Raw genomic sequence first — 23,287 nt, 5'->3', positions numbered from 1 at the left:
GCGGGGTCACCTGCAGCGAGCTGCAGAGAGGTGGAGGGCGAGGATGAATGAGGACCCCCGAGTGCCCAAACACCTGCGTGCGCCCACCACCTCATTTTGGCTTCTGCGGCCCCAGGGACAGAACGGTGACTGACCCGCGACAGGACGAGACCTGGCCTTGACGGCTCCGCCGGTGGAGATGGGGATGGAGACGAGACCCTGGTGGGAAGACGCGAGGCAGACAGCTTGCCCCAGTTCCCCGCCGGAGCACGGGAGGAGGTTCGGATGAAACCCGCCTGGCTGGTGAGAGGCAGCCCCGGAGGTCGACACTGCGGTGATGGATCACACATCCCACCAGCTCCCGCACCCACCTATGCCCCGAGTTGGGGCGGAATGGGTTAACACCTTTTTGTTGCCTCTCCTGCTTCTCATTATCCTCCAGACCGACAAGTTTCGCCAGGATAGGACTGACCTTGAGAGTTTTCCTTCAGCCTGCGGGAAGGAGGAGCAGGCAGGCAGAGCCAGGCACCCGCCCTGCCCTCGCCCACCCGGAGGCAGCCCGTCCTCGTCCTTGCTGCATTTTGGGGCGGTGGCACGGCCCTGCTGCCCCGCGTCTCCAGATCCTCGCTGCCAAGGCTGACTCATCCCTCCGCTTTGCTTAGCGGAGACGTTTCGGATGCAAAGCGGCTACTTCTGCCCATAACGTTTCAACTCTTTTTCCCGCGCAGGTTTTCCTCTGTTCCAGCTCATCTCCCCCAGGACTGAGCGTTTCAAAGGAGACCTTTCAGGTAGCTCTCCGGCCATGTCCAGCTCCCCTGAGGCATCGGGAGAAGTTGCTAGGCAGCAGTTCTCTCTGGCTGGCTCTGCAATGCTTTATGCAATGATTTACAAGGCCCAGGAGGAGCCAGCAGCAGGGAAATACATCCGTTTCTCATTTCCTAGCAGTCCTGCTTTATTAAAACCACCTTTGTATGCAAATGCCACGGAAGATGCGAATGGCAGACATCGAGGCCGCGAGCTAACCGAGCGCTTGGGCAGGAAAATGGCACTAAGGGAGGAAAAAGGGAGGGCAAGGGAAGGCAAGGGAGGGCAAGGGAGGGCAAGGGAAGGCAAAGGAGGGCAAGGGAAGGCAAAGGAGGGCAAGGGAAGGCAAGGGAGGGCAAGGGAAGGCAAAGGAGGGCAAGGGAAGGCAAGGGAGGGCAAAGGAAGGCAAGGGAGGGCAAAGGAAGGCAAGGGAGGGCAAGGGAGGGCAAGGGAAGGCAAGGGAGGGCAAGGGAGGGCAAGGGAGGGCAAGGGAGGGCAAGGGAGGGCAAGGGAAGGCAAGGGAGGGCAAGGGAGGGCAAGGGAGGGCAAGGGAGGGCAAGGGAAGGCAAAGGAGGGCAAGGGAGGGCAAGGGAAGGCAAGGGAAGGCAAGGGAGGGCAAGGGAGGGCAAGGGAGGGCAAGGGAGGGCAAGGGAAGGCAAGGGAGGGCAAGGGAGGGCAAGGGAGGGCAAGGGAAAGCAAGGGAGGGCAAGGGAAGGCAAGGGAAGGCAAAGGAGGGCAAGGGAGGGCAAGGGAAGGCAAAGGAGGGCAAGGGAGGGCAAGGGAGGGCTGGCCAGGAGAGAGCAGGGAGAGCAGCCAGGGCACCCAAGCAAATAAAAGAGCAGCGGAGGAGATGATGGAGAGCAGTGACGAGGGCTGTATCTCAAGGTAACACTCCTGATTCCCAGCCAACAATCTCGTCCGTTCCCGATTTAGTCCTCCTCTTCTCCCACCATGAAGGCCGCTCGTGCCAGGAGCTGCCCACGGAGGTCAGGGGATGCAGCCCCACACGCTCAGGAGATGCAGGAGCACGTCCAGCTCGGCTGCTCCGGCACGGGAGTCATCCCCGAGCCCAGGGGAGGCCATCGCACACCGGGACGCTCCAAGCCATGCTAACAGGGCTCGTAAAGCCAGAAGCTGGTGAGAGTTCACCTGCTACAGGGAGAGATAATGAAGGTCGTCTCGCTGCGGAGATGTGGCAGAGGCCATCAAGGTATCTGGAAGTGATTAAATGCCAGGCGGGGGAAGAGGCAGGGGGGATTATTTCGCCTTAGGGAAGAAAGGAAGCAAGAAATAACACGAGGAAGATGCTCTCTACCAACTAGGTGCAACGGGAATGCATTACGGAGTTGCCAGGGAGGTGACTTCAGGCTCCAGGAGCGCGACTTCAGCCCGGCGGCTCTCTTGGCTGCGGAGACTTACGGCAGAGCCATGGTTGAGATCCAAGCTCCTCACCTCTCCTGCACCCGCGGGAGACTGGGGACATGCCTCCCATGGGAGCTGCCCTGCCAACGGGGATTTCTGCATCCCCCAGGCCAGCACAAGCGCCGAGGGACCCTTGGTGGGACGCAGAGTCCCGTGCCACGTCCCGTATAAAGCAACCAGGAGAGTTGCACCTTTCCTACAGCTCCGGCACGGCTCAGAGAAGCCCGGAACCAGCCCTGCCTGCTGTGCCAGCCACAAAAACCGCCCCACAAGGACAGGGAGGGCTCGGAGGGCTCGTCCCCCCACAAAGGCCCTTCCAGTGGGGCTGGGAGGCAGCGGGCTGCTCCGCACAGATCGTGCTGCCAACGCCATCAAGTGACTGCGGCGTGGAAAGGGGAGAGCGGGGAGGCTGGCAAGGGGGAGAGCAGTGGGAGAGCTAGCACCTCTCTCCTGTGCCCCCCCAGGAGCCCACCATCAGCCCCCGCGGCCGCTCCCCATCCTGCCTTTGCTGCTCCGGGACCTGCACTCCGTCTCCATCCAGGTGGTGGAGCTGGACCCTCAGGACAGGGGCTGGCACATCCCAAACATTTCCACCAGCATCCCCGCCGCGCAGGGCACCGCTGCATCCGCCCCGTCCTCAGCGTGTTCCCTCGCCGCCACTGAACGTGCCCTGCCTCCTGCGCACAGCAGGCTTGGGGCCACCCCACGGACCCGGCCAGACACCTCCCGACCCACGGCCTCAGGCTGCGTTTGGCACCCCGGGAGGAGAAAGGGAAACCGTTGGCGAATACCTTCAGCCAGTTTACAGCATCACCGAAAATACCCCCCAGCTGTAATCCCATGGGCCGGGGAGCAGCTCGGGGCTGGGGACAGAAATCATCCCTTGGCCAGCCATGCTCAGGACCTGGCACACCCGGGTGCTACCGTGTTTGGGTTTTTTTTTTTTCCTTTGCAAACACTCTTTCCTTGACAATCAGCTCTTCTTCACGGCCACGGAGGAGGGAGTGACACTGGTAACGTGCTCGCCCCGCTCCAGGCTCTACCCCGGGCCAATTTCTGTGCACGATTTATGGGGAAGGCGCCGATGCCGCATTGATGTCTGCGGACGGTCCCGGTGACACGCGGAGCGCGCGGGGCTTTGCTTCGGAGCGCAGACGGCACTGCGACGCGCAGGCTCGCCCAAAGCTTGCACCAGCCGCTCCACCTGGCTGCAGGTGCCTGCCCCAACACACGGGTGAGGCTTGGGGCTGGATTTTAAAGGACGGGGGTGGAAAGGGTGTTTATGTGCCTGAAAAGGGGGTGAGATGCCTGCAGAGCTGCTCAGAGCTGCCTGCGTGCCCGTCTGCACTGATGTGCCCACAGAAAATCTGGGTTTGGAGCACGTGTAGTGAAGAGAGGCAGAATAATGCTTTTCTAAGGTGTAATTTCATGCATTGAATAGAAGAACAGAGCAAACCGTGACCACCATAGACATGAGCACGTGGCCTGGCTTCCACACAGCTCCCAAAGGCAGGTTGGGGTCCCAGCAGTGCCAGCACCACAGGGTCTCCGGCACCCACAGCCGACAACAGGCCAGCAAGACCCAAACCAGACTCGGCAGCTGGGATAAAGCCGCGTGCTGCCGGCAGCACATCCCCGCCCGGCCCTGGTGTCTGAAGGGCAGATGTCCAGAGGCGGCCCCGGCTGCTTTTGCCGCCCAAGACACGAACGCACCGTCCGACGGCCAGCCTTGGCGCCGCACGTTGCGACAGACATTTTCGGGCTGCTGAATCGCCGCACCGCCCTGCTGTAACCTCTTACCAGCCCCAAATGGGTTCCCTTGGGAGTCTCACCTCCAGGTCCAAGCCAGACCTGGGTCATAGCCACGCTGCTGGGAGGATGACTGTTTTTTCTGCAGCTGGGTAAGAGTCTCCTTCAGCTTCATCTGTTATCAATCAACACTGACATCCAGTGGCCCGTCAGCACGACTACAGCCGGCGTGCCTTGCGGAGCTGTACGGATGTACAGCCCTGGACAGACCACCCCGGCTGGTGGCGGGGTGCCTGTTGCACCCCAACCCTCCGTTAGCATCTCTGGGGAGTCACCGTGGGGAAGCAAATTCCCATCTGTTTGCAAAACCAAGACAGGGGAAGCCCAGCACTTCTCAAGCTTTCGGGGCTCTCAAGCTTTCGGGGCTCTCCAGCAGAACCACACTTCGGTATTGCCCCCGGCTCCGCAGGGGCGGCTTCGGGGAGCCGCCGTGGGCACGCTGCCAGGGACCCCCGACTTTGCCTACCCGACCCACCTCAGCTGCGGATCATGCCTAAGACATGCAGGACCCCTCCAGCCGCTGTGCCCCAAAGCACGAGGCTCAAATCTGGCCGGGAGAGTGGGATCAAGCCTCTGAAACATTTCTAGGAAGCAGTAGGAGCAAAAAGCGTCCTAAAGCGGCGCACGCAGCACAGGGCAGGGAGGGGAGGCTTTGCTGGTTGACAGCAGCACCTCCTGGAAGAGACGCAGATCCACCACGGCAGATCTGTGGGAACCTCTCACAAAAAGCACCGGTAGCCGTTTTCCCATCTCCAGCCTCCCCTCGCCTCAAAACGCGAGCGCAGGGGTTATCCCTCCTGCAGGGAAAAGCAGCAAAACAGCCGCTGCGTTTCACCCCGGAGCCGCTGCAGGGCTGCTGCGGGGTCACAGCGTGGCACCCCGCTGCCGAAGCGGTGACACCAATTTCTGGGCAGAGGCACAAGTGCAGCCCCAAGGGCACCCCGAGGCCTTGGATCTGGAGACTGGGGGGAGCACCCTGCCAGGAGGGGCACCCAGCGAACGCAGCCGGGCTCCCCCTTCCCGGGGTGATGCAGCGCCAGGTTGAGATGCGACTGACAGCCCCAGCAGAGCCGTATTTTGGGAGCTGTCAATCACACCCCTGGCAGGTCTCTCGGGCTGTCGATGTTGCCCTGGAGCTGGCTCTGGAGGACCATGATTCACGTCCCAAGCCCCGTTTCTAGAGCCCTCCATCACGTCCCTGTGCAGACAGCATTTCTGATACGGGGTTTCGTTAACCCCTGCCTCGCTGGGCTCACAGCTGCACCGGTGCGTAGAAGATCTGAGCCAGAGACGGCGGGTTTAGCCCAGAGACCCTTCAGCTGGGCTGAAGCTGCCAGGCGGCCAGTCCTGTGCACGGGGTGCATCTGGAGCCAAGGAGATGTGCCGGGCCCCCAGGAGCGGCACAGCCCTTCTCCATCCACCCCTGTCCTGCCCCAGCCAAGCCCCCAGCATCGTCCCCCAGCTCCAGCCTCCTTTGCTTTCCCTGTCCCCTGCCTGCAGGGAGATGAAAACAGTCACTATGAATGTCTGTACAATTTTGGAGAAGGGAGGGATGCTCAGGGGCTCACCATCCAGCTGGGAAAAGGCAAGGCAGGGAAGCAGCAGCTTGCAAAGTGTGGGCTCGTGCCTGCAGAAATATTATGACAGGGAATATTTGCGCTGAGATTGTGCCCAGCCTTGGGAAGTAACAGCCCGCGCACCCACACCCACACCCCTGCAGAGCACAGGCAGCCCAGCCTGCGAAAAAGGTGCAGGAGCAACTGGAGAGTAGCCACTGCTTTTCTTACCTTTCCTGGAAGAAGAGAGAGGAGGAGGAAGAGAAGGAGGAGGAGGAAGGGGATGGGGGGGTTGAAGCAACTTCACCCACTCCTGCCAGCCCCTGCAACTGCCCACAGCCGGGCTTGGGGGGCAGGAGGGGCAGAAGAAATCCCGAAGGCGTCAGGCAACGGCTTCAGACTGCTTTTGTCTCTGAAAGACAGGGAGAGACGGAGATAAGGAGAGAGAGGAAAAGGGAGGGAGAGAGAGCAAGCGCCAGGGCTTGGGGTGGGGGTGCGCTGCACAACAGCCACCTCGGCAACCTGTGGCATTCGCCCCCCCGCTCCGGGGCCCTCGCCATGGGGCCGCGACGCCGAGGCTGCCAGCGACGCCGGAGCTGCCAGCGACGCCGGGGTGGTCCACGGGGGTCTGGGGTGGGGAAGGGGGCTTACCTAAACCGGCTGCAGCCACACGTGCCCCTGTGGCGAAGCTCTGCCCCGGAGCTGGGGAGGGTTTCTCGCTTGCCGGAGCGAGCACCCAGCTTCCCACTGGCAGCCAGCTGGTGAGCGCACACTTTCCGAAGCTGTTTGGGTGACCATCATTTAGTGGAGCCATTTGTTTTGTCAGGGAGGTAACCATGACAATCGCCCTGTACACACACTGCTGGCTTCTCCGCGCCTCCTCCCCTCGCCCCGCTCCTGCTCCCGGGGGGCTGCAGGGGAAGGGCCGAAGCCCACCCAGGCAGGGGAGATGCCCTTGAGATGGGCAAGTTGGCAGAGAAAGGGGTACGCAAGCCGGCGTCCGAACTCGTCTTACCTATCACCGCAACTTGCCTCCCCAGGGTGAGATTTTCTGCAGCAGCTGCTGGGAGGAGGAGAAAAAACCCACCCAAAACCCCCTTCTCCCATCACCTTTCACTGCTGTCCTCCCCTTGCTCTTTTGAAAAAAGGAAAGCACCCTAAAGCCCCCCAAAATCTAGTCTTCTGCAGCCCTAGGCCAGATCTTCCCTCTTCCCACCTCGCTGTTGTATTCACTGCTCATCCACCCTTTCCTCCCCAGGCACATCGCACAGCCCCTCACCAAGCAGCCCCCCAGCTGTGGGGCATACAGGGGGACTAAAAGGGGACCTTCCCCACGGGCAAAGGGGATGCCGTAACAGAGGGATGTGCTTGGGAAGGATATAGTCCCTGCCCCGAGCAGATTACACTTAAATGCAGGAAAAACAATTTGCAGATAAAAGGGGAAACTGAGGCAGCAGGACAGGCACCGACTCAGCCACTGTCCCAGAGCAGAGCTGGACATCGAGGCTGGGTCAGAGCACGCAGAGGGGTAAAGCTCCTCCTCGCTGCTACCTACATGCGGCGATAACGGCGCTGCTGCTGACAGGTAGCTCGCTCACGTTGAAAATATCCCCGCCTGCCTCGAGAGGAAAAGCTCTCCAACGCAGCAGCGATCTGCAGAGGGGCCGAGGTTTCTCCCCACACCTCATCCTACACCGAGATGCAGATCTGCCTGCAAATATGTCTGGTCTGACCGTCCCACCGCAGACCTGTCCCTGGCAGTAAACCCACCGCTGCTGGCAGACCGAGCCCTTAAACTCACCCAGCAGGTTCTGTGCTAAAACATCTCTTCCGTGTAACCCCCAGGTCTCCCTTTCTGTCTGCATTCAGATAAACCCAGAGCATTTTCTTTCTCCCCCTCGTCTCTAAGCATACATCCACGTTGTAGGAGGAGTGGGGTGACCAGATATAGTGAACCATCTTGTCTTCACCGAGAAGGACGTGCTTTAGGGGAAACGGCAAGAAACTCTGCAGGCAGATGCCTGGCTGAGAGTCTTTTCCCTAAGCCCAGCTCCCAGAGGCTGACTTAAGCCCTGAAGCTTGAGAATTTATGGTTCTTACTAGACAAATAAGTCAGCCACAGAGAAGCCCACGTCCCATGTTTCCAGCGCCTGTTAAAATGTTTGCTTACTATGGCTTTCGGCTCCTACAAAGAAAATAACATATGCCAGGAGAAATCCTGGGACTCATACCAACAAATCTGGTAGCTGCAGCATATTTATTTATAAAACAGAGCAGGAACCGTCATGGAGGCTGAGGCAGATAGGAGACCTTGGGAGGACAGAAACAGAGTTGTTCTAAAGCTAATATTTAGCACTGACAGTGAGGCTGCATCGCCATGGGAATCAATGTGACGTTCAAAAGCACTGCCACGCTGTCAAAGCAGCTCACAGGGGCCTTCGACCAGCGTTCGTTCCTCCTCCTCCTCTTCTCCAGGTTGGCCATGCCTAGGAAACCTAGGGCCACCTCCTCCCAAGGAGCGGCAGCCGAGAAATCAGATGGGCTGCAGCAGGGGCGTAAACGAGACACGGATTTTGGGAGAGGACAGGCTAGAAATAAATAGAGCTTGAGCTCACCAGAAGTCCCATCTCATAGCCAGTGGCTTACCCAGCCAGGGTCAGGCAACAGCCAGTGGGGCAGCCTCTAAGCATCAAGGCACCGCAGAGGAGTCTTTCCAGTCCTGTTTCATGCCTGGGACCAGCCCAGGCCAGTTATGGGACCAGCTCAAGGGCATTCAGTGGCCAAGCACAGGGCAAGCTTTTCCGGCTCCTGGCCCGCTCGTTATTCAGCTCACTCATGCTTCAGCGTTTACAGGAGGACACACGCTCCAAATGCAGCCTGTGTCAATGGGCTGGGAAGTTTGGGCATGATAAAATAAAAAAAGAGCAGGAAAAAACCCCAACCCTAAATCGAATCTCCTGCTAGATAGAGAGCAACGAGCACTTCTCATTATCCCCATGCGCTGCTCTCTATGTAAATGCAGTTTCCCTCATCCTGGAATGCTCTGAGAAAAAAAAATATTGAATCATCCTGTTGGTAGATGGTGATGATAAAAAGTGGTAACACAGAGACTGCCTCTTCCTCTGTGTGCGGACAAGGAGCCTCCGACCTGTTCGGTGGGGAAGGACCACAGAAAATTCCAATGAAATTCCACTCTGCCCTCCCGAGATCTCTCGTTCCACCACAGCCAAAGTCCACTGATGAGAGGAATTAAGCATTTATTTAATGTTAAATCAAGCTGAGTATTTATTTCATGTTTAAAAGAATAACTATTTAATTATCTGACAGCAGAGTCCCCAGGAAAGTCAAGGACCCTGTATGGGTGGCTGAGCACACACGCGAGGAACGCGCCCCTGCCCCGGAGGCTGACAGAGAAAAGCCTGTCTTGACGTACAGAAGACGCAACACAGAAACACCCGCGACCGCTAGCACAAGCGCGCCTCACCGACTGTCCCCAGAGCCTCGGAAATCCCAGGAAATTACTGCAGCTGAGGTAGAGGATTAGGAAGGAGGGCTTGGAAAGGTCTGCCTCCAGCTAAAGCTGCCTAACCACCGGTAGTTCTCGTTTCCTATGCCTCGATTTTCCCACCTTTAAAATGGGGCTGATGCCAATTACTTGTCTTTACCAGAGGTGTGTGTCTCCGTAAGAAAACCTGAGCCTGGGAAGCACAAGCATCTCTCTCTTCCTGCAGCTAAAGTGCCCGTCGGCCTCTGGGACTTCCCACATTGCTTTTTATTTTTACCCTAATTAATTAATTCATGTCTCAGACTTGCTTTTGGCCATCTGCTCTGTTCCTATTGAAAAATCTCCTGGCGTTCAGCTCCTGTGCTCAGCATCCTCCTTGGTGCTGCGATGAATTGCCATGGAAAAAAGCCATGATGTCACCTCTACAAAATAAAACTGCTGGACCCCAAAGTTCACGTGTGCGGCTGGCGGGGGGACCCTGGCGTGCAGAGGGACATGGGGCTCTCACCGCTGAAGACGAAACTGAATTAGGTGGATGGGGGAAAGCATCAGACGACAACAATCAATAATTATGGAGTTTAGATGGCAAGAAAATAAAAATAAAAATCAGAGAGGGGCGTCTGAAGAGCAATAGTGAAGGGCCTGGTGCTGCCTGGGCTGACGCACCGAGATCAGCAAAACTGCACGAGGTGTGGAGAAAATTTCTCGTGCACAGAAGGAAGTAACAGCTCAAATGGAAAGTTTCAGCCTGTGAGAAGAAACGAAGTGGCTCCAATGTCTTCATGAAAAGGGAGGGTGAATATCGAGACAAGGAAATAACCATCATCATGGGAACTGAGGGCTGATGCCTACGGGCTGGGCCATTTCACTGGTCCTGCTGCATATAACAAAAATAGGAACAAAGACCCTCCTCGAGGGCCGCTCCTTTCATGCAAGGCTGAGAGGAGCACAAACACTGCACAGGGAAACACAGCCCAGCGAGGGAATCCCGCGGGCTCTTCCCACATGTCTTTCCTTTCTACTTTCCCTTTTTCTCCCCTTCATTCCAGGAGCTTTAAAGAACAGGTTTGATGTCGGGTCTAGGCCAGCTCCTGCCCTACAGCGAGAGACGGGCACAAACGACTTCTCTGTGTTCCTGCCACTTCTGCACCTCTGTGACTCCTTCTACAACCTTGTTTCTCAGCGACACCTCCATTTCAGAGACAGACAGAGCTGCAGTTCCCTCGCAAACATCACAGCCTCCGCGCGCTCTCCGCCCAGCCTCAGCTCCCAAAGGCACCCCTTTACACGGGAAACCCAAGCCCCACTTCCACACCATCCGGGTGGCCTGGACCCCACACCATACAGGGGAGCCGGACCCCACACCATACAGGGGAGCCAGGCCCCACAGCACACAGCAAGGCAGGGCCTGACCCCCGGCTCCACACCATACAGGGGGCCTGGACCCGGCCCCAGACCATGCAGCACAGCAGAGCCTGATCCCGGCCTCACCTCATACAGGGGGCCAGGCCCCACACTAAGGCCAGGCCAGGCCAGGCCAGGCCAGGCCAGGCCAGGCCCGGCCCCACCGCACCCCAGCCCAGCCTGTGCCGCCAACCCCACAGCTACTGCTGTCCCCCCTCTATTATCGCCCCCGGGGAGGGGGCGGAACGCGCCGCTCCCGGAACGCCACCGCGGCGGCCGCGGTTGCCCGCGGGCCGGGGAGGGGTGCGGGGCCGCGGCGGGGGCGGGCAGCGCAGGCGCACTTCCCGCGCCCGGCGCCATTGCGGCTGCTGACGGCGAGCCCGGCGCTAGCGCCCCCCGGCCCGGACATGGCCACCGACTCCTGGGCCCTGGCCGTGGACGAGCAGGAGGCGGCCGCCGAGTCGGTGAGTGGGGAGCCGCGGTGCGGGGGGCGGCCGGCCGAGGGTCCCCTGGCAGCGACACGGCCCTGAGGCGCGGAGCCCCGCGGTTGCACCGCCGCCGCCTCCTCACAGAAAACAGCGAGCGCCGGAAAACCCGCTCCCTTTCCCTCCCGTTTTCTTTTCTGGTGCAGCAAAGGGGGCAGGGAGGCCCCTGTCCCTCCCCATCGCGGTGGGGCCCTGCTGGCAGCACCGCCTCAGGGCCTCCCGGGGCCTGGGCCCTTCCTTTAGGAGCAAAAAACCCCATCCTTTTCTTTCTTATTTAAATTACTTTTTGTTTTCTGTGTATCAAAAGGGCAGGGAGGCCTCTGTCCTTCCCCCTCACCCTGCCTCCAGACACACCCCTGTCAGCAGTACCACTTCAGCGGTCTTCATCCAGAGGCCAAACAAACCCTTTTTTATCTCTTAAGGTCTAAATTTATTTGAGGTGTTGGGTTTTTTATTTTACTGAGTTGCTCAAGCGCTGCACTTTAGAGAGCAGAGAGCATTAACTCATCCCCTGGACGGGCGGGAAGACCCTCAGGGCTCCTCTCCCTGTCATATTTCCAATGGTAAAATGAGAGGGACTCGTCCTGGTATGGCTCATGTCAGCCCTTTGGCTGGGGTTTCCACCCTGGAATGTAAATTTTCTCACGTTTGCTATCAGCAGAGCTATTACGGAGCAGAAATTCAGGGACAGAAAAACGAACCTCTTCTCCATGTTGTTGTTACAGCTTAGAAAAAGTGGCGTTTGTTTTAAAACTCCTGAAATCAAGTTCATCTCTAACTTCATCTCATCTGCCTTCAAGCACGGGTTTTCACTACGCAGTAATTTTAGCCAGTGGTAAACCTGGAAGTGTTGATGAATGCTCAGGTTTTTCTGGCCATTAGTAAAACATAGGTATGGTAACCTTTTTGTGACTCTTATTTTTGTTGTTGTTGTTGTTTTTCCTCACTTATAGCTGAGCAGTTTACACCTGAAGGAGGAAAAAAACAAACCAGATGCCAATGGTGAGTTGTAGCCGCTCAAACAGTCTTAGAAAGGGCGTGATGTTGGGTTTGGAGTGCTGCTGCCAAAGTAAATTCCCAATTAGTCAAGAAATTCCAGAAAAGGAAAACATAAAGCTAAGATTAAACAGCAGCGTAGGTTAAACGTCTGGCTCACGTGCCTGTTCTGCTAGGCTAACTTTTTTAAATCCTGTTTTGCTGAATTCAAGGAGCTGTGCGGGCAAAAGTGGTTGGTATGGTCAATAAACTTCGATTTGGCTGCGCAGAGCAACCTGTAACTTTGGTTTCTTCTACACACCGATAGAGCAGGGCTGTTCCCATAAGGAAAATGATCTTTTCCTCATTTTTGTGGCGTTTCCTACAATAACCTAAAACTTGGCTGCCTGACCTCACTCCTGCCCCCAACAATGTCTGGTTTTACTTTAGGTGCTGTTGTCAAGGCAGACGACAACATAGAGAAGACGGAGGATGAGGAGAAAGGTAAGTGCCTTCTTGAAAAACGCTTTGGTGAGGAATGTTGAAAAGAAAATTCATTCTGTATATACTTAAAGTAAGTCTGCCTTATGTCTCAGGATGGATGATCTTGTATCCTGCCCCAAGGACTTAATTGTAAGACATGTCCTTCCTCCATAATACTTTTAAAGCCCTTGGGTGCTGTAATAACTTGGGAGACTCCTGGATTAGAGTGGAGAGAAATAAGGGGATAGCAGTATCCTCAAAGGCAGGACTGGATACAGGAGCAGCTGGATAACCTGCAGCTGGAATTGCTGTAGCAACCAACATGTTGTGTTTATGAAGTGGCTCTTAAGAAGTGGGTAATGGCTCTAAATCCTTCAGAAGGTGGCTTTAGAAACCAGATGTATTAGCAAAACCCCAAAGCGCAGCAGTTTAACATTCTGTTTTGAGTTTGCTTATGCTCAGCCCTTGCTGCATTTCAGCCTCGGCATCTTTCAAAGTACTGTTTGTGCTCAAACTTTCTGTAAAAAGAAAAAAACAAACCTAAAAGGGCTCTGCCCACCTGTCAGAGAATAGTTAAGAGGCTTTTAACCCTGTCCCACCTTCCAGTTAGATGCTAAGCTTTAATGTCTTAAATAAGCAGAGTGTTAAGGTCCTCCTTAAAGCAGTGCTTGCCTTGGTTTGTCTTTCCAGATATTAAATGTGAATCTTGGGGACATCCCGATAGATGGCTCATTCGGCGAGTTTCGGCTCTTTCATGCCACTGCTCTGTAATAGAGAATTTCGGGATTTGGATGCGCCTTGTCCTTTTTAACTGGCTCAGTAACGCACTGTTTCAGTGGGAGCAACACCCGAAATGGCCCAAGGTTGCTTATTTTCTTTACCTCCTTTTTCAACAGAGGACAGAGCTGCCCAGTCCTTGTTGAACAAGCTCATTCGCAGTAACTTGGTTGACACAACAAATCAAGTGGAAGTGCTGCAGAGAGACCCCACATCGCCCCTCTACTCCGTGAAGTCTTTCGAGGAACTGCGACTGTAAGTCCCGTTAGATTTCCTGGCTGTGTAGGAGAGAGCGCTTGAAAGTGCCGGGGTTTCTGTTTCAAGTTACTGCAAATTTGCCATTAATAATTTATTATCATTTATTGTGTTATTCAAATGCAGGGAGAATTATTTTGTCTTGGTTCCTTGTGAAGGCTTCCATCTGAAACGAGCTCATTGCAAGTCCTGGTCGGTGTGTAGAGTTAGCATTTCTTTCCATAATCAGCTCTAGCAACGCTCCTCTGAATTTTAATGTATGGGTTTTGTCTTCAAACGCGCAGCGGAGCTCGCGTGTGCTAAGCTGGGTGAGTTGAACAGAGGAGGGAGGGCTGTCCTTCCAGGGCCGCTGTCACCGGGGCTATGCGAGTTGCAAAGCGAGACCTTTTCTGTGCCAGAAGCACCATTGTTTTGCCACCGGTTCTCCAGCAAACGCATTGAGGCTCAGAGTAGGTGTCGCAGCAGCACAGCAATGTTTTGGAAAACACAAGATTTGTTTTGTTGGCAAAAGTAATGAACACAACTGTCTTCTCTTCCTGTTCTCTGACGGTTATTTGTGAAGGTTCAGCAGCAGCAGCGAACAGCACAAAGGGAGAAGCTTCTCTTTTCTCTGCCAGCAATACTGGATTTATGTACTGGAGAGGCTACTAGCGTTAGTATGTTCTAACCCTTCCTGTTGAATACCTTTACCGGTGGAGCTTTCAAGCAACATAGTTGTATTTAAGGCATGACAGATTTATATTTTTCTTTTTAACGTGCTAAAGAGGCTGTCCTGTTGGGATTGTTGTCGGTTATATTGATGATCTCGGGTTTGTCGCTCCTTTGCGAGCTGCATGGGGAAATCGGAGCCGATGAGACTTCTCCCCGTGAAATGTCAGGATGTCGTTTCACTTTGTTAATGTTAGTGGTTGAATGTTTAGAAAAAAAGATGAAGTGCTGTAGTGCCTGTTAGACTAATTCAAAAGCCAAACAATCCCAGTGTGTTAATGATGGGGGCAGCCAGACTAATTGAGTCTTCATTTTGTTATGACTTAATGTATCCTTGGCAACTGTTGCAGAGTTGGGCTTTGTACGTCCTTGCTTCTGAGCAGCACAAGGTTACATTTTCAAAGAGCTTTTGTTCCAGCCATTGTCTGAAAGTAATAGATGATTTTTAAAAAGCGTGTTGTGCCGAATAGGAAGTTCTTAACAGCAGGAGATGGTGGGCAGGAAACCTGTAACCTGCTTTGAAAGGAAAGCTCTTACTTCTTGGAGGTCATCACCAAAGAGTTCGCTAGCACCATAACCTGCTTTTTCAATTGTTCTTGGATCTCCTTGTCTAGAAAATTGCCTGCTGGGACTAGAAAGCTAAAAGCAACCAATCAGCGTTTGAGGACACCCTTAGGTTTGAATGCTGGGTTATAACCGTGGATCACTAGGTGTAGTCACGGTGAACTAAGCTGCTCCATCATTTGCCAGTTTTGTGCACTAAGCCAGTATTGCTCTGGTCTTAGGAGGTCACTATGTATTACAGAATCCATTGTGACTTACTGAAATCCTTGCATGATTTCATGATGTGACACTTACTCTGTTCCTCATATACTGAGGTCGCTTTGTCCCGTTTTTGTGTCTTCAAGGAGTGATAATTATGGTGCTGGGGAAAAGGGATTGGCCTAAAGGACAGGATTAATGCTTTTTGTTCTGTGGTTCCTGGAGTTGTCTGAAAAGCTGCTTTAGAACAAGAAGTCCGGCGCCAGCCTGGGAGCTGTGACACGCGGTTTTCCATGTAGCTGTCGAAGGCAGGCGAGCAGCCTGACTTCCTAAATCAAGGGGGTTTTGCAAAGATTCCTTTCCAAACTTTCTGCTGTCACGTGTTGTAGCATCCAGGCGCTGGTCATAGTCACTTCACCAGTGCGATTACAGCCAGGAAGGGGCAGCTCTAGGTCCGCTTGCAGGGTTTTTTTCTCACCTTTTTGTACATAAACAAAAAACGAATGTACTTTAATAGGTCCCGGTATAAAAACTCCTCTGTTTTCAGGAAACCACAGCTCCTGCAAGGAGTCTATGCCATGGGCTTCAACAGACCATCTAAGATACAAGAGAATGCGCTGCCTATGATGCTTGCTGAACCGTACGTACACATACTTTCTACTCCCTTCCAGTATAGGAAGGATTTGAAAGATTCAGGGTACTGTTACTGAGCTGGGGATGGGAGGATGGTGATGGAGGAGCTATCTGGGCTGTGGTGAAAGGGTTCCCAGGCCATGGTGTGGCATTTCTGTGGTCCCAGCCTGGGTGACAGCAGCCCTGGGTTTGTCTTTTTCCTAGGGCTGGTACTGAACACGCAGTGCCGCAGTGTTTGACTGAGATCAATCCGATTTTCCTAGGCAGCATAGGGGAGAAATAATATGGCTGCTATGGAATGTAGCTGCAGGAATCCTCGGTGGGTGGGAGTAGTTGGGATGCTGCGTTGCCTGCATGGCTGGTTTTCCTCTCTGTGCCCCTGAGCTGAAATGTATGAAAAATGAAGACACCAGGGGTTGATGTGCAAAATGGAGAAGTACTGACAGATAATCATGATTTTCCTTCCAAATCTCCATAATCCAAAGGTGCTGAAAGAGAGAGTTGGTAGAGGGCAGAAGCTAATTTCTGCCCCGTGGAGAGTAGCTGGTCGAGCTAGGCACCAGTCCAAAGCAGTGGTAAATCTAAAAGGTATTAAAATGCCACTCGCTGTGTTTTCTGTGTCGTTCAACCCCATGAATACGTTGTGTGGGTGGTTCATCTGGTTGAGCTCATGCCTGCTGTATGTCCTGCAGCCCACAGAACTTGATCGCACAATCTCAGTCCGGTACTGGCAAGACGGCTGCCTTTGTCCTGGCCATGCTTAGTCGTGTTGAACCTGGGAACAAGTACCCTCAGGTAAAGTTTCTGGGACAAACTTGTTTCGGGGGGTTTCGTGGTGGTGCAGTGCCACCTAGTGAAGAGGCTGGGCTTCTGCTGAGACCGTGGATATTAAATTCATAGCTTGATGAGCCCATTTCCGTGATGCCATAAACTGCTTAGCAGGGGCTGGCGATTTGGGGATCTATCAAAATGCCTTTAATGCAAAAGACGTGGATTTTGCTCGCAACTTGTTCCTGTCAGTTCCTCCCTTGCATCACTCGGGACGCCATTGCTCTGTGAGGAGTTAAATTGGAGGGGATATCATTCTGTGAGAAATCAAATCAGAGAAAAATTGCAGGCTGGAGGGATGGAAGAGGAGATATTTGTGACAACAGAGCAGACAATGCACAGAAAGGGGTTTCTTTTAACCCAATTTCCATATGAGAGAGTTGAGCAGTTTTACCAAGGCTGGAGTTCTTTCCTTAAAAAATGCTGTTCTTATCTCTTAGTCTAACTGTAGGTGTGTCAGGTTCCTTGTCACTACTGTCCGTACATGTCCCCCAGCAGAGTCCTGCACCCCCAAGCCCAAGGAGCAGAAATGAACACAGAAAGCCCGTAGCGAGGTGACTGTATCATATCGTCTCACTCTCCTAGTTTCAGGATGCAGAACTGCTGGGCTTTTAGAAACTGTTCATCTTCAGGATAACTTCAGTAATAAGGATTTTAAAAAGCAGGTGTGATAGCGTTGCCCAGGATGTTGGTCATCCCAAACTCGTTCTCCTTCTGTCCCTCCAGTGTTTGTGCCTTTCCCCAACATATGAGCTGGCGCTTCAAACAGGAAAAGTGATTGAACAGATGGGAAAGTTTTATCCGGAGCTGAAACTTGCGTATGCTGTCCGGGGCAATAAATGTGAGTAAGGGGAAACGCTGCCAACGGACTGTAAATGAGAAAATGATGCTCCTCGGGTGCAATCCAGTAAAGGAACTCTAGAGCAGTCAGATGGTGAAATAGGCTAGTTCAGAGAGGGGCAGAGTGTTCCACTGTCTGCACAGCCATCTTAGGAAAGCCTTCTTTTCTGTCTCGGCAGTGGAGAGAGGCCAGAAGATCTCCGAGCAGATTGTCATCGGCACACCTGGCACCGTGCTGGACTGGTGTTCCAAACTGAAATTCATCGATCCCAAGAAAATCAAAGTCTTTGTCTTGGATGAGGCTGACGTGATGATAGCAACCCAAGGCCATCAGGACCAGAGCATCCGCATTCAGAGGTAAGGACTTGGCGTACACTGCCTGAGGTGATTTTTGTTTCTTTCAGTGATGGCTGTTTTGTAAGGTAGGGACAGCAGGGCTAGATTCTTGACCACCAGTGCCTTCACTGATAAAGCAACAAGATTAAAATTATATATTTAGCTCTAATCCAGATGATTAATAGAGGCAGAATGTCAGGGGATGACAAGCAGTTTCATTTTCTTACAGAATAAAAAGCCTGTCCCTGGAGCAGGGTTTATTAATTTTTAAGAATGCAAGTCTGGATGCCACTGGTCCATGAGGGAACGATCAGTTGTTGGTAAGATTAGCATTAGTCTTTCCAGCCACTGAAATAACTGGTTCTGAGGTTATTGCTCTGCTTTGCCCGTAGCATTAATCCCATCAGGATATCAGGGGAGCGACAGTGTTGTGTGGGAACTCTGCCCATTTTGCTCTCTTTTTGCAGAATGCTCCCCAGGGACTGCCAGATGCTTCTGTTTTCAGCCACTTTTGAGGACTCTGTGTGGAAGTTTGCTCAAAAAGTTGTTCCTGACCCAAACATTATCAAACTGAAGCGAGAGGAGGAGACACTGGACACTATTAAGCAGTATTACGTTCTGTGCAGTAACAGAGATGAGAAGTTCCAGGCGCTCTGTAATATCTATGGCGCTATCACCATTGCCCAGGCCATGATCTTCTGCCACGTGAGTCCTTTTGCAGAGTGCTAGTCCCAGTGATCCTGTTAGTGTCCGCTAATGCTAAAAAACCTGGCCAGGCATGCTTTTCAGAAAGAAACCAAGAATACAATTGCTCCTTTTTTTTTTTTTTTCTTTTTTCTTTTCTGGCTCCCTCTTTCTGTGAAATCTTGAGAGCTGTGACAGCGCTAGCCAGGTTGTTTCTCTGGGTTCGTCCATCCAGGAGAGCAGAATGGTCATTTTTATTCTTGAAGTCTGAAGCAAAGATCAAAGTAATGCACACTTTTCCAAAAGAAACTATTACTTGGAACTGGTGGGGGGGAAGGAAAAAGGAGAAAAACCAGAAAGGTTGGAAAATGGGTGAAAATAGGGCAGAATGAGGGATGGGGAAGTCTTGTAGTTCTGTGGCTGATATGTAGCTTTTCCCTGGGATTCCGTTTCGCTCAGGTAACTGGCAGTGTATCCCTGGGGTCTCCCTATGAATCATACAGAGACTTTTTTTTTTCCCCTGGAAGCCGCTGTAACTCTTAAGAAAAAACCCAGTGCTGACAGCACCAGAACAGCCATGTAAAGGCAGCTGAGACAAGATAAAACCTGTATGTGGAGTCTGCTGCAGCAGTCTGCTTTTAGGCTGTCTCGAGATGTAATAATATCAGGCATAATCAAAGCTCAGAAAACTATCATAATTGGAAACTGTTTCATTCAAGACTGCGTAGAGCCGCTGTTGGATTTCACAACTACGCCCAGTTCCAACCCTGCCATTTTCCAAGCTGAGGAGTTTTGTTTTCTTGACAGTGCTCGTGAGTTTTTAGCATACATCTGTAATCCCTCATCGAGTGAAAGCTGAGGAGCAGAGCACAAAGAATACACGTACTTTTCTCAAACAAGGAAGGGTTCCTGTGGTGGCAGATCCACATTTTCCTATTTCTGATACGAGAGCTGGGAGCACAGTTTGTAACAGGGAGAGGGTGGGCACAAAAACAGCAGCTGCGGAGCTTCCATTTAACCCCAGAGAGGTTTGTTCCCACTTTACAGCATTAAACCTCCCTGCCAAAGACGGGCCTCGCTTTTGTGTTTCAGACTCGGAAGACGGCCGGCTGGCTGGCAGCGGAGCTCTCGAAGGAAGGCCATCAGGTGGCATTGCTCAGCGGGGAAATGATGGTGGAGCAGAGAGCCGCGGTGATAGAACGTTTCCGAGAGGGCAAAGAAAAGGTGCTGGTGACCACAAACGTCTGTGCCAGAGGTAGGGTATGGCAGAGCTGGGCCGGGGAGAGGCAGAAGCAGTGGTTCCTAAGATAAATTGCAGCTGGCCAGCTTACAGAAAGAATTTGTATCCTCAGGTGCTCTAGTCTGGAGAAATTAGGGTCCTTAAAGTAATTCCTGGGCTTTTGGGCTGTCGGCAGTGTCTGTGCAGATAAAGATGCCTGTGGGCAAACACAGGATTCCTTGTAGGTGGAATTTCCTGCAGCTTGAGGTGAAGAAGTCCACCCTGTGAGAATTTTATGTTTCTGGAACCAAGCCTGACTTGTACTGCTGACCTTAAGTGTTTAAAATAAACATGTTCCAAAATACAGAAATCTGAAACATACTGAACTCCAGGAGGAATTTGTGTTGCAATTTGACATCCTAGAACAGTTAAGACAACATAGTACTTGGAAAAAAACAAGAGGCCTTTACAGCTGTGGAGAGGAGAGAGTTTCCAAAATACGTAAGTTAAAGCTGAGCGGCTCCAACTGCTTTTCTCTTAGCTGTTTTAGTGGGATTGTGTGGTGTAACAGCTAGGTAGTTTTTATTTCGAAGCACCCCATAAGCATATTGTGGTAAAAGATCCATTTCAGAGTTTGAGACTGGCTTTTAACTCCTCACTCGGTGCGGAGGCAGCTATCTGAAATTCTCTGTCGGGAATTCTGGCTGAACTGCACGCAGCTCAGGCCAGAGGAGGCTGTTCCTGCTGTAAAATGGTTTAAATGTAGCTGTTTAATCTCATGTTTTCTTCTTCTCAGGGATTGATGTAGAGCAGGTCTCTGTTGTTATCAACTTCGACCTTCCTGTGGATAAAGATGGAAATCCAGATAATGAAACTTACCTGCATCGGATCGGACGTACAGGTCGCTTTGGCAAGCGAGGACTGGCTATTAACATGGTGGACAGCAAGCACAGCATGAATATTCTCAACAGAATCCAGGAACATTTCAGTACGTACCCTCAGGCTTTCTTCTTTCTCTAAAAGTAGATGTTATTTCTTTTTTTTCTTCTTCCTCTAAGAGTAGATGTTATTTCTGCAGAATTTTGACTAGCTCGATACTGAGCAAATACTTACGGAGCCTTAAACTGACCGCAGAAGAGGACATCAACTGCGTTTTGTGTAGTGCCACTTAGGATTGTGAACTGCTATGTATGATAGGAGCAGAAATAAGTCAAGTTGACTGCTTGCTGGCTACCTGGGTAGTCCTTAAGATGGATGTTCCAGATATGGGTAACATTTGCATACCTTGATGGACTGTTGACAAAAGAGGTTTATGTTGTAGTTTTAAAACCTGATTGAACATTTCATGGATAAACCTGAACTCCTCCAGACCAGCTTAAGCAAGCAGCTTTCCCTTCTCTGCTCTGTGTTACAAAATCTGACTTATTTTCTCATCTTTCCCAGACAAAAAGATAAACAAATTGGATACCGACGACTTGGATGAAATTGAGAAGATCACTAACTGAAGTACAGCTGCTGGAACTGGTGTGTACCCTGCTGTGGAAGCTCTCCCACTACAATTGGATCAGCGTTCAGATTGGCACGCCTCTCAGCTAGTCCCGAAAAGGACTCTCTTAAGATATGAGTACACAAAAATTACCTCATTTTAAAAATTGCAGCTGGACTTCAAATTGTGCAACTATGGGGAGGAAGAGGAAATGTTTACAGAAGCTTTTAACATTTCTTAGTTTAGCCTTAAAATGGGAAGATCTTTTGAATTCTAAGAAATACACTTGCCAAAAATGGGCAAGATGTAATTATCTGAAACAAATTTAAAAAAAAAGCTTTATTGCCTTTAATTGGAGTAGAGTTCAGCATTAACCTGATCAGTTAAAATTCAACAGTCAGATACCTAACGGACATAAGTTAAAAAAACAATAACAAAAAAAAACCTACAAAAAAACCAAACAAGGCAGCTGGTTTTTGGATAAAAACTCAACTTGTACAAAATAGGATGTCATTCTCTTTGGCACTCCCCTGAGCTCTTTTAAGACTCATTTCTGGCTTCCTGATGGATTTGCCCTGCTTTTCCTTCCATAAATTGTCCTGAGGATGTCACCAGTAGCTCATACTCACAAACACAGGTGCCGTGTTGCTTTTGCTGGGCAGTATTTTCTTTTCATTTGTCCTTGACTTGTTAATACGGCCCCGGTATGCAAAGCGGTGCCGTGGTGGCAGTGCTGAAGGATGTACTCGAGAAGGTCATCTGAAGCATTCAAGCTCGCCGAGGGGTGGGTGGGATAGGGAGGGAGGGGTGGTATGAAGGGAGCTGTACTAATTAATTTTCTGAAGCAATTCACCTCCAGAAAATGCTACTGTCTGTTGGAGGGGGGGGTCAGTCACCTTTAGGCAGGTGCTGCCAGTTCTAAGATGCTGCTGTGAAGCTCCGCGCGAATAACGTACAGAACTGCTGGGTTTTGCCAAGCAGTAATAGAAATGGGAATAAAAGAAAAATAAAAATCATGATAGCTTGTATCGACCAAAAAAACCCCCACCTTTAGAACACCAAATTTACCTGTTACAGTATGTTTCAGTACCAGAGTTTTGAGTTAAATTGCTCAGCTAAGCTGCAGCTGGGAAGCACTCCACTTTCATTGTGCTGGTAGTGCAAAACAGGTCATCGGTCCCTCGCCCCAGGGTGATCCCTGCTGGAGAAGGAATGATTTGCAGCTTCTGTGCTTGGGGCTTTTAGTTGGGTTGGGACCATGCTCCTGCGCACAACTGAAAGCCTGTGGGTTGTTCCCCCAGCCCGCTCGCCAGGAGAAGGAGGCTCCTGAACTAGAAGTTAGGGTGCACAGCTCTGTGGGGGGGGAAACGGGATGTGCGTGAGCAGCCATCGGCCTGCTACTCGGTGCAGGAATCACTTCAAAACCAATGTATAAATTGTAAATTGAACTAGGACTTTTCTTTGCAATTTTGGCCACCATATTCTGTTCAAAGACAGGAACATGGATCCTTTTACCAAGTAAAAAAAGGCTCATTTAAAATGTACCTAAAATTTTAGGAAATTGTGCACCCTTTTATCAATTTGTATAAAGGCTTTAGTGAAGAAAAAAAAAAAACAACTGTTAAAATTAAACTTTTTGTATTCTGGGGTGTATCTATTTTTATTCTGTTGGAAACCTATTTAAAGTGGCAGGTGAGTGAGTGCTTGCGTGTCGAGTGGAAGACTTGTTTCAATCACCTACTTTAATAGTACAGCTGAATTACCTCGTGACAGCAGAGTATTGGGTTGAATTGTCATGAAAGCTGCTGCTGGTCCTGTGTGCTGTTTCTAATGTACTTTTAATTGGAATAAAGAACACGTACTGAACGCTGCCTCCATTGATTTCTCACTTGAATGCTTTTTTGGTGTTTAAAAGCTTTAGGTAAGGATGTTCTGAGCTGTGAGTCCTGGTGAGTTGTTTCGGTTTTTTTATGACCTTCTGAAAGCATCCTGTGACAGACTGAACCTCACCTGATTTAATGCTGAAGTTCTGAAATTCTTAAAAGCTTCCCATAAGGAAAAAGCTTCCCACAAGGAAGCTTGTTAAATGATGCCACACAATAAATTACGTCAGAGAAATACTGTTCTTCCCCTACTAGTGCTTCTTACGCACATTTTTGGAGATGCTGTAGCATGGGTGAGTTTGTTAGAGGACCGGACTTGTTCAGCTTGATCTTAGATGGAGATATTCAGGAGGAATGTCTTCCAGCATGAGAAGTGCCGTCTGCCGTGAGCCAAGTTGCTCTTCTCCCGTTCTTGGTTAAAGCATCGGCCCCTGTAACGCTCTCAAAGCGGCGC

General features: G+C 51.7%; 1 protein-coding gene across 2 annotated transcripts; it reads left to right on the top strand.

Annotated features, from left to right (window-relative positions):
• Nucleotides 1-10,886: 10,886 nt before the first annotated feature.
• On the top strand, nucleotides 10,887-22,217 carry LOC309412489 (ATP-dependent RNA helicase DDX19B; the record flags this gene model as incomplete). Of its 2 annotated transcripts, XM_082009396.1 has the most annotated exons (12): nucleotides 10,887-10,943; nucleotides 11,918-11,966; nucleotides 12,390-12,443; nucleotides 13,319-13,454; nucleotides 15,472-15,564; nucleotides 16,250-16,352; nucleotides 17,112-17,226; nucleotides 17,405-17,582; nucleotides 18,029-18,266; nucleotides 19,338-19,500; nucleotides 20,261-20,452; nucleotides 20,908-22,217. In XM_082009396.1, 12 exons carry the CDS (start codon nucleotides 10,887-10,889, stop codon nucleotides 20,967-20,969), a joined length of 1,440 nt encoding a protein of 479 aa, XP_081865522.1. In that variant the 3' UTR covers nucleotides 20,970-22,217. The 2 variants fall into 2 exon arrangements, with proteins under 2 accessions (XP_081865522.1, XP_081865523.1); XM_082009397.1 differs by lacking the exon at nucleotides 15,472-15,564.
• Between the last annotated feature and the right edge of the window lie 1,070 nt (nucleotides 22,218-23,287).

The sequence above is a fragment of the Phaethon aethereus genome, assembly GCF_964289735.1.
Source record: "Phaethon aethereus genome assembly, chromosome: 21".
Lineage (NCBI taxonomy): Eukaryota > Metazoa > Chordata > Aves > Phaethontiformes > Phaethontidae > Phaethon > Phaethon aethereus.
This window is presented reverse-complemented; position numbering and strand designations above follow the sequence as displayed.